This window comes from Lipotes vexillifer, unplaced genomic scaffold (assembly GCF_000442215.2).
Source record: "Lipotes vexillifer unplaced genomic scaffold, Lipotes_vexillifer_v1.1 scaffold903, whole genome shotgun sequence".
Lineage (NCBI taxonomy): Eukaryota > Metazoa > Chordata > Mammalia > Artiodactyla > Lipotidae > Lipotes > Lipotes vexillifer.
The window spans coordinates 611,394-622,767 of record NW_006791919.1 but is presented as its reverse complement, the minus strand read 5'-3'; the positions used below and the strand labels follow the sequence as shown (position 1 = coordinate 622,767).

The 11,374-nt window shown below is 36.0% G+C and overlaps 1 protein-coding gene across 1 annotated transcript in view; it reads right to left on the bottom strand.

Moving 5' to 3' along the window:
* Positions 1-3,269: 3,269 nt before the first annotated feature.
* TMEFF2 (transmembrane protein with EGF like and two follistatin like domains 2) overlaps positions 3,270-11,374 on the bottom strand; it is a 253,932-nt gene continuing 245,827 nt past the window's right edge. Inside the window, exons 9-11 of the mRNA XM_007464955.1 lie at positions 9,054-9,177; positions 6,846-7,004; positions 3,270-3,366 (exon numbers count right to left, since the gene is read on the bottom strand). Of these exons, the coding sequence (XP_007465017.1) occupies positions 3,270-3,366; positions 6,846-7,004; positions 9,054-9,177 (380 nt within the window). The remainder of the gene's footprint in view (positions 3,367-6,845; positions 7,005-9,053; positions 9,178-11,374) is intronic.

Here is an 11,374-nt window from a genome sequence, read left to right as displayed (position 1 = left end):
AGGCCTCACTGATAAGCTATCACTTGCTCTGTGTATTATGGAGAGATGAAGGGCATGAAGAGAGTAGGAGAAGTAGATAAAATCTCAGAAGCAAGAGGTCAGGGTTTGTGTGGACAATGATGAAGTCATCCTGTGTGTCTCACATCCTGTGAAGAAGCATGTTACTCAGCCTGGAGATTCCTCCTGGAGGGTCCCCAAGCACTCTGAACCGAACGTTATCGCAGCCTTTGTTACATTCTTTATAATTTACTGTTTACTTCCCAGTCTTGCCAATGGGGCTGTGAGATTTTGATGCAAGGAACCAGGATGATCTCATGCCTTTCAGGCAGGGACTCTGCCTTATTTATCCTTGTCTTCTCATAGCTTAGTATGGTGCTGGTAATTGGCGGTCCTCAGTACATGTATAATGTATAATAAATGGATAATGAATGAATGAGTGATGAATGAATGAATGAATGACATGGCTTAATAGCAGTTTACTTAAAAAGAGTTTTGAATTTAAGTTGAGCAGCAAAAATAGCTAATGTGGTCTTAGGTATTAATAATAAAAGTATAGTGCCTGATTTCTGAATATCTAGAATCTTGGAATTACAGAGATTAGAAGTCATGAGGAAATTGAGACCTGAGATGTGAGATGACTTGCTCATGGTTCCACGCCAAATTTGTGGTCAAAGTAGGACTTGAATTTAGAGATCATGGCTGTCAGTTAAATTTGCTTTCTACAAGTTCTACGATATTCTGTGCTTGTCAGAGCACAACTGTAGCAGACGGTGCAATTATGAGCTCTATACACTTAAAGATATATGGTGACAAAGTAGAGTCTGTCCAAGGAAGGATGATGCAGATGTTAGGGGAAAGTGGAAACCATATCACATGAGTATCAGATGAAGACGTTAAGGATATTTCACCTGGAGAAGAAAATACTTGCAAAGGGTGAGAGAATACTTGCACAAGTGAGTGGGAGAACATAGTATCTGTCCTAATATTTTTAGACATGTAAGTCATTATTCCTTTGCTCCAGAGAGGAAAAATAGAAGCCATGGGTAGAAACCATAGAGAAGTAAATTTCAACTCAATATGAAAAGAAAAAAATGGTCTCAAAATTAGAATTGATGAAGAATAAAATTCCAAGTGATAGATATATGCAAGTAGAGGGTAGATGATTATGTTAGGACAAGATTGTGAGTTCCTTGTGGGTAGAGGTCATGTTTTAGTTGTGTTTCCCTAGGACTTTGAATAGTGGCTGGCACATAGTATGTACTCACTTAAGATTTGTTACGCATTTTTCTAAAAAAAATTTTTATTGGACTATAGTTGCTTTACAATGTTGTGTTAGTTTCTACTGTACAGCAAAGATTTGTTATGCATCTTCTAAAAGGGATTCTTTCATGGGTTGGGTGAGCATAGAGTTGAATAGGAACGTACTGTATTATTAACTCCAAGGACTTTTCCAACACTTAGGTTTATGATCCTTTAATAAAAATTCACACAACGTACTGTCTCAATATTTAATGAAGCAAGTCATTTCCTACTCTTACAAGTAAAGGTCGGTGGAATTGTTGTTTCTTCCTAACTCTACTAAGCCCTGTCATGTTGTATTTTTGTTCTTCCTTTAGGAGAAGGCAAGGTTTGTTTGCCACGACTCCTGTCTTACACAAAGGAGATCAGGGCTAGTTACATCTCTGCACCTGGTAACCAAGCTAAAATTCCACGTGGAAGTTTAAATAGAGTTTGTTTGTACAAGTAGCCTACGACCAATTTATGGAAACACTTGAGTGACGGTTATGCTTATAGATTCACACTTTCAAAGTGATGACTAACCTAGAAAACCAGATTTTTCACAGAGTCCTAAATACTATTTAGATTGTCACCTTTTAAAAAATGTCTTAACAAATATCTTAAATATCACTTCAGGAAACTTATTTTTCACTGAATATTTTATATTCAGAAAGTGTTGGTTTGACATTTGTCCTTTCTTTTTTTGTGGACACAAAAGTGTCATTCCTTTCAATACGTGCAGAGAACATTTGAAGGAGACAAAGAAAGTTTTATTTAGATTTACTTTGTTAGCCACAGAAAGCTATGAAGGACTAAATGATAATAAGGCAATTATTTGATTTGTTACTTTCATCTTATTCTTTGAGAATTTTTACAGTTTATTTTTTTCCAAAGTGTTCATACATATTTGTGTGCTCAGAAATCTATATCGATTTCCCACCAAGGTCTTTCATATGCTATGCAATTCATTTTCGTTCTTATCATATATATAAAGCACATTTCATGAAATATTATCACCTTAGTTCCATTTCAAATAATGGTGCTGCATTAGCCATGAAGTTATTCATGAGGTATTTGTTTGTGATTCTAATTTCTTTTTAAAGAACCATATACTGTAAATATAGCAAGGTGCTTCTGAGAATTCATGATTTGGTGTTACACATTTAATGATGCTATTAGAATTTCTTCCTAGTTGTTAATTCCACTCACCTAAATGGAATAGATTTTGTGCTCTGTGTATTCCTAATATGTAGCTTGTTCAGGACCTTTCAGATATATGCACTTAACTGGGAGATTCTAAGATGTTTCCCAAATAAAAACCAATATCATCTTCTTTCCCTCTCCTTTATGAGTTATAAAGCACTTTCCCTCCCCTTCTTCTTTGATTTAATTTATATGCCAGAGATTTTTCTGCTCTGGGGATGAAAATGGAAGACCAGGGAAGAAAGCTGATAAAATAGAGATGATTCAAAGATCTGAAATATTTTTTCCTCACTCGATATAAACTATTTTTTCTCTTTTCCAATAACCATCATTTTCCTTGATCTTGGAATCACTCAAAACCTAGCCACTGAGTCCTGTATAAACTAATGCTCTGTCTCAGGATGTGGAGAAAGATAAAATACTGGTACTTGTACAGATTGTACTAGCTTGATTATATTTACAGTTAGGAGATACCGCAAATTTAAGAACGCCAATTTTTTTCTCATCACTGAGTATTTATTATATATAACAAATACATGGGAAAGAAAAAACTATATTGTGTGATATAAATAGTTTATTTACATTACAGAAAAAAACATCAAGACAATGTATACTATTTCAAATATATCCATACATAATCAAATATAGCTGTAGTACATGTTTTCATTGGTGTAGATTACCACAAATGCAAGGCAACATGTGTAGATCTCATCTTATTCTTTTGTCTATAATACTGTATTGTGTAGTCCAAGCTCTCGGTAGTCCGGCCACTGTGCAACATGCTCCCTTTAGATTAACCTCGTGGACGCTCTTGTTGTGTTGTCTGAACTGTAGTGCCCTGTATTTTGCTTCTGTCTGTGAATTCTGTTGCTTCTGGGGCATTTCCTAGAAGGTTGGAAAGTTTACAGATCTTAGTCCGGTGCTATTACCTAAAGTCTGGTCCCACAATCACAGAGTGAAGTTATGGATTAAGTAAATCATTAAAATGTTTCAGACGAAAGAATTTATTATTAGCAGAAGCTGGAATTATGTTGGAAGAGGTTTTTGTTTTTGTTTTTTGTTTTTGCTTCTCCTTGCAGTTGTCTTTAAGCATCTGTTGAGGAGAACCGAAGAACAGAGGTGGAAGTTGAAGAGGAATACATTTACCTAGTCCCCAGCAGCTTACTCATCAGGGCTCAAACAATGACTCAGCACAATGCAATAGAGCAAGTGTGAGCTCCTCTAATCTCATGTTACAGGTCTTCAACAACTTGATACTTTAAATGTCCCAAGGATGAATGTTATATTGACATTTCAGTGCTACAAGTTTAAATGCTATCAAACCAGAGAGTGAGCCAACTGTTAATATGGGATATGTAATGAAAAGGGATATTGTTTTGGTTCGGCCTAACATCATTTTGTATATTAATGTTATAAGCTAGAGACATAAATTGGTACCAATTATTTAGCTTCTATAAAAAGCTAAGACTCAGTCAAATTATCTGAAAAGCTCTGATCTAGTAGCTTTTCTCTTATAATAAAATAATGCTTTGGCAATACAAATAATAATAATATAAAGTTCATATAAAATCCTATTATAATAAGCTGGGGGATGTCAGAAAATATGTATTCAAATATATGTTCATATGTGAGTAAATGTATATAGTATATACATATATGGGTTTTTTGGGGGCAGATCTGTCAAAATGAACATGGAGCTGGAAGTCATATTCCCAGCAAGTGAGAGCTAGAGATGAAAGACTGAAAATACATCTTCTCAGCAGGGCAACTCTCTTCATTTCAGAACATGTCTCTGGATGTCTGTATTCTTTATGACACATGTTTATTTAGGACAAGGACAGATATTTGACTAAAGTAGTAAAAACAAGGGGAAAGAACTAGGAAAAGAAAGTAAGTGGGAAGAGGAGAAGAGAAAGAAAAGAGAGGTAGAAAAGAGGAGAGACCCGGTGACAATGAGATTAAAGGAAAATTGAAGAGAATGAGGGGATCTCTGTTTCGTGTAATTTTGTAAATCTTTTAGCAACTAGCTGTTTTGGAACAGGTCTTGATGGACGAGTGTGGCCAGGTCACCAGGAAGAGAGGGTTTGGGCAGGAAGGGTTAGAGGGGAGGATGGCCTAGCTGCAAAGTCTGGTTTTTGAGCAGAATGTTTTCAAGTGAATGAAGTGAATCCATACTGAGAATAGTGTAGTTTATTGACTAGTATGTCTCTTGGATTTTGGAAAGCTTGGATTGCCCAGGAGAGTTTTATAAAATGCATTACAATAATGCCAGTTTAGTTCATGTGCTATTTCTCCTCCTCAAAAGTAAATAGAAGATGGGTTTTGTTTTGTTTTGTTTTTACATGGAAAATGAAAACAGCCGTATGTCTTAAAAAAATGGCTTGCCTAATTTGGAGCTTAGTTAGGTTGCCTTGAGCATCAGAATACAGACATCTTGACCAGCCAAGGGGCAGTATGCCTGGTGGTTAAGTGTACAGGCTCTGATACTAGGCAGCCTAGATTCCATTTCTGCCCTTATTGCTCAGCTGTGTATCCTCAGCAATTTGCTGACTTCTCATACCTCAGAGTCCCTATCTTGAAAAGGAACAAATAATTGTTCCTTCATAATGTTACCAAATGTATATATATATGTATTGGTGTGTGTCTGTACAGATACACACACACACACACACACACACACACACACACACACACACACACACACACACGAGACACAATTCCTGGGGAGATAAGGACCCTATGTATTCCAGTTGTTTTTATTACATATGGGAATGAAGTTGATTAATAAGACTTCTAAACATCTGCTGAAGTATTTAAAGTTCTGCATTTTTGTCAGTACATGAAATAGCAAATCAAATTGTTATGATTTCATATCTATTAAATATGAATTTCATTTTTCACGTGCTGATATTACTTAGATATTAGTAGGCTCAAGACCCCTGGAGTAATGTGGCACAGTTTCCTGTGTTTTAGATTCTTTTCTATCTTTTCTTTTATACTTAGTTTTGGTTTCTTGAGTTATTTTTATGCTCCCCAGAATCAATTTTAATGTAATCCACTGACTCACTTGGCATCTAAACATAAGAGTCGAGTTGATGAACTCAACTTGGCTTCGAGTAGCACAGAGCTCCCGTCGATGATGTTCCCTTAAGCCGTTAGGCCAGGGAAGGATCTATGAACCATATTTTGTCTTTTTCAAGAGCAAATGCCACACTTGTCCTCAAAGAAGATAGAACAATACAGATACAGAGATGTATTATGGCCTTTGTTTTCTAAAGATATGATACTTTCTTCTATTTTCTTGTCTTAAAATAATGTTTTGGAAACATTCTGATTTACTGTAGAGCTGCACAAATGATTGAAAGTCTAAATGCCTTGTGAATTTGACAAAAACCTTGAAAAACTTCCTTGAACTTTTATCTCAAGCGGAGTGAAATCAGATCAGAACAAAGAATCTTCAGTAACATTTCTGGTAAGACAGGACATAAATAATATGCATTCGGTTTGCAGTCGAATTCTTGGTTACCATGAATTTACACGCTAATGAAGGTAAGCCATACCTGGCCTCCCTCCTTTACTCCAAGCCCGATGCCAGACATTACTAATTATTCATGGTTTTCTTTCCTGTTGAAACTGGATGAGATCTCTGTGTTTCTCTCAACCTAACTCTCCAGGAAACAATTACTGTCTGATTGTTTGGGGGTTTGATATGAAAGCTTGTTGTGAAATTTGCTGCGTGTTTCCATATATCAAAGGTTTTCATGTACTACAACATAATCATTCTCATTATAACTATTTTCTTTGAATTTTGTGATTAAAAATTTTGTTAAGATAAAAACGGATTTGTGGTTTCTATCAAATATGTTAAAAATGATTATACCTGAGAGTTATACTTGGAAATATAAGTGCCCTAAATGAGAGCTATAATTTAATACTTTTCTAGGCCTTGTATAAAATCTATTCTACGATCTCATTTGGCATACTAATCCGAGTAAGTCAGGAAACACTGCTCATTTAAATAGTCTGTTAGTAGTCTGAATGAAGACTGACTTTTTATAGCTAAAAGAGAGAAGCATATTTAAACAAAGATTGGTATTACACACTAGAAGGGGGAAAAAGACCTTTCCTTGGAAAATAAATAATCCTCATCATGACGCAAAAATAAGGAAAAAAATTTGTACCACTCCAGCACGAAAGTCAATGTCTTTCCATTTGGCTATTCCAATGCTGCTATGATGAGGAAATAGGACTCCAGAGAATGGATGGCTGCAGAGTCCATGAAGGGACTTGTAATTAGAGAGCTCTACGACAAGGAGGAATGACATATCCCTTCATGTGGGTGGCCACGGAGTACAGTTACTGACCTTGTGATGCAGAGGACCACCACACAGATGACGGCAATCTGAATCGTTCCAATCACAGCTGCGATTAAGACGTACTGAAATCGGACGGGGCCGGGAACAACGTATAGAACACTGTAGTCCTTTTTTTCACAGTGTTGTCCAGTATAACCAGCATCACACCTGGAAGAAATAGTGTCCAGTTACCTGTAGTTGCTGGGCTCATTTTTATAGCTGGCCTATAGCTATTTATCTTCATTGTGAAATTAGGGCCTTTTGTTTCCCTTTCCTGCTCTTAAAAAAATAGTACTTTGTAGATATGTCTTTCAAATACTTGTTTTCAATAAGATCTCTTTGTGTTTTTTATTTCAAAGATAATGCAGTTTCTTTTTATGCTTTATTATATGAGTTTGAAGATAGGAGAGTTGGTAGATAATTTGTGGTGATAATATAGAGAGATGAGAGAAGCCCAGGAATAATTATTCTTTCTATATATATTTTTTCAGGTGAGCTTTACATTTTATTTAACTTGCTCTTTAATTAACCTAAGTCAACATAATTGCTTGAGAAAAGGCTTGTTTCTGATGACATGAGTATAAAAAATAGTACTACTTGATTATTTTTGGATAAAGCATTCTCTATGCTACTGTTAGAATAAGTGTTAAAAAGTGTTAGGGCCAGAGGTACAACAAGAGTGATTAATTTACTGGTCATAAAGTTGTCTGCTTACGTTAGAGAATTAAATTTCAGTAGGAAAAAAAGTACTTTTGGTGTGGGCAATATGGTTGGTTCAGCAAAACAAGCCCATGTGTGCTATATTCATCTGAGAATGAAGGCTGCCTCTCCCTCACTCAGCCCTCATCAGAAAGCTCAGGCAGACAATTTACATGTTAGAATTAGCATTTGACCATGAAACGAGGAAACAACTCACATGAAAACAGTACTAGTGGGGATCAACTTGTCACTGACTTTGTGCAACTATTCTAGTACTTCACTTCGAATTTCTCATAATTACATCCTGGGATCTTTCCTCTCTGCATCAGAGGGGTTTAATAATGACTCTGCTGGGGATGACAGGGCAGCGGGTGCAACTTCTCACTGTGCCTGGCTGCTCTACTGGAAGGCAAGTGCTAGTGTATTCAATGAAGGAAAACATGAAAGGAAGGCAGTTCTGCAGAAAGAGAGAGAGAGAGAGAGAGAGAGAGAGAGAGGGAAAGGAAGCAAGAAGAAGGAGAAGATGAAGAAAAAGAAGAAGCGGGGGAGAGGAAAGGAGAGGGGAGGGGGAGAAGGGAGAGAACAAGAGAGAGAAGCTCCTTTCACTGTATAGCAGCAATATGCAACCTATTTCATCATTTGCCACTTGTATATTCCTTTAATAAAAAATACGTTTGTGTTTTTCACTTTGGCTTTATCATCTCTGAAATAATTATGTTCTATCCATGAGTATTCAGCAGATATTTGTATTTATTAACTAAATCCAGACAAGCAATTTCTTTGTGTCTCAACTGGGTCTGAATCTGTGGAGGTATAGCTAATATCTCACTCCACAAGCCTTGTGGATAGCGGATCCTAGCAAAACCAAGATTGATGATATTTATTCGAAGACCTGAAGGACTTTGGAAAAGACAGCCTCCCAAAAGCAACCGTGTTATCTTTAGGCCTCATCCATTCATTTGTTTGAGAAATATTTATCAGGTACCTGATCTGTGCCAGGCACTGCTCTGTGTCCATGGGAAAGCGTGATGAATAAACCAGAGGAGGCTGTGTCTTTAAGGAATTTGTAATGCTCAAGGTACAGTTTAAAATTCCACCAGAAGAGTGTATATAATGATGTGTTACATAGTACTTGGGTAAGTAGAAAGAGTGATGAATAAACCAGAGGAGGCTGTGTCTTTAAGGAATTTGTAATGCTCAAGGTACAGTTTAAAATTCCACCAGAAGAGTGTATATAATGATGTGTTACATAGTACTTGGGTAAGTACACACATTTTGTAGTTTTCTAGTTTGTGCTTGTGTGCGTGTGTGTGCGTGCGTGCATGCGTGTGTGTGCGTGTGTGCGTGTGTGCACGCGCGCGTGTGTGTGTCTGTGTGTGTGTGTAGGAGAGGGAGAGAAAAGTATGGCTGCTGATCACCCATTCAGGCAGAATGCCATCCAATTCTCTGTAAACATCCAGAATTTAGTTTCTATATTTTTACTTTATACATTTAAAAGTTAAAGGGTGAAAACATTACCTGCAAGATGGCTCCTGCATATTGATAGAATGTTCACACTTCCCGTGCATGCAGAAGCCATTGTAATGTTCTGGGCAAGGTATGTGGTGTTCTCTGGCACTTTCTTCTAATTTGTTAGCATTCTCTGTGAATACAGATAAAAGCAACATCCCCTGTAAATACTTTCTAAGCCTGGTAAGATCAACCAGTACGTTAAGAAGCAAAGCTCCAGTAGGCAAAAATATTTAAAAGGGCAAGAATTAAAAGGCCATGCTTCAGAAGAAAGAGGGAGAAAGAATTGAAAGACAGATGTCTTTACAATTGTGTTTAGAGTTGAAACTGCAAAATTACCCAGTACTTTTCATGCTTTTATGTAATTTCCTACATCTTTAAGAACCAGTGATGTTTCTAGGAGTTGTCAGACAGCTTTACTTTTCCTTGTGTAGACACTGTACATTGATCATAAAATAATTCAAGAAGAAATATCCTATTTTTTGAATTTCAAAGCCCAGCATAATGTCCCTAAAAGTAAATTGCTTTAATACGTTGATACTCTCTCCATGTGAGAGCTTAAAAAATAAAATATGGCCGTGTTCAATTGTTAAACAGAAGTTTTCCAAAACCAAATGCAAATTTCAACAAATGTATTCTTTCGGGCTTTATAATGTGAACATGAATTTTCCTAGCACCCATACATTTCTTTATTGCCTAAATAATGCTATTGAAAGAGCAAATGTTATTTCAGAATCACTTATGTAGATACTAACACAGTACATACTGAATGCTATGAGTGTATTCTAATTCATAATATTTGGCCTATGTTAACAATGTCATGTGAAATTTAAACTTACGGTAAAGAAAAAAAACTTGTGTTCTAAAATGAACCCTTTCTTCTGTCATTAACAAGTTTTGTTTTCTCATGTTTCTGTAAAGATGTTAAATTTTTTTCTGACCTCTGTTAGTCTAAATACATTTGCTTCTCATTTGTAATGCCATCTCTAAGCAGTCTTTGGATTCTTTATATGTTCATTTTATAACATAAAGTTTTGCCTTTTTTGAGTCTCTTCTATAATCTGAGACCTGATATACTTTAAAATTCTTCCCTAAACGCATGAGAAATATAGCTCTCTTAACTTCAATTTAAAGATACTTTTCAAGACCACAGTAATCGGTCAGCAGTAATGCGTTCTCCCAGTGATGGAAGATTGAGATTAAATTACTATTTTTATGAAACAGATTATATCCTATCATTTCCACATAGGGGTATAGTTTTTTTAATTATAGGGCATCCTTATAATTTTTACTGGCAGTCATGGATGATGACTATATTCATCGTGAGAAAAAAATGTACCTTTGGTATTAGTGAATTAGACAAATGTATTATTTATGTTTAAGCAGAGCTATAACATATCTATACATTTTAAGATCTAGGTTGTCATCTGAAAAACATTAAAGTTTGAAGTAAATTGTTAAATATGTTAAGTGCTTTCTTGTGTAGGGATATTTATGCACATCGGTATGGTGGGTAATACTTCAAATTACATACGCAAATTAATAAAGGATTTATCATAGGGATGCTGAAGAGACTGGCGATGGCATTTAAATCATTCGTTTTATATCTATGTCTTTTTACCTATTTAGGTGATCTTTTGTTTGCATTATAATATTTCTACTTTGATAATTACTATTAAACTGAAAGAACCACTTCCATAGAAAAGACTGAGAATGTATAGAACTTTCTCTTTTGGTTTCTTCCATTCTTCCAAGCTACTACGGCATTTTTTGGTAAGAAATACTGCTTGCAGTAAGCAAACACACCAAAGCTGAAATGGATAGTGTGGGGTAAAATTTCCAATATGGGAGTATGTGACCAAAATAGAAGCAGAACGACCACAGTATTTAGATGCATCTTGAGAGGGCTTGTGGTCATTCATGAATCCATGAAGACTGGGATCATTCTGTGCCTTGGCTGGGGGGCTACAAGCCAGAGTGGACAAACCACGCACCTGCTATTGAAAGATGACTTTAGCAGTGGGGTTTGACAGCCTCACTGCTGATGTAATGAACCAGCACTGATTTTCACTCTTATTTCTGGATCTTCTCCCCATAACAAACTACTCAACACTTCTATTTAGTGTTCGTTAGTAACCCTTCAGTGCTTCTGCACACCTGCATGTAGGGGAATTTTCTGTAACTTCCCTACATTTCACTTATACACTGTGATTTCAGTCATAGTATTTTTCAAACACATCTTATTAGGGCTATTCTTCTGTCAGTTGCAAAAGAAGATCAAGAATTTTCTTAACTCAAAATCCAATTTTTTTTTTTTTTTTTTTTTTTTT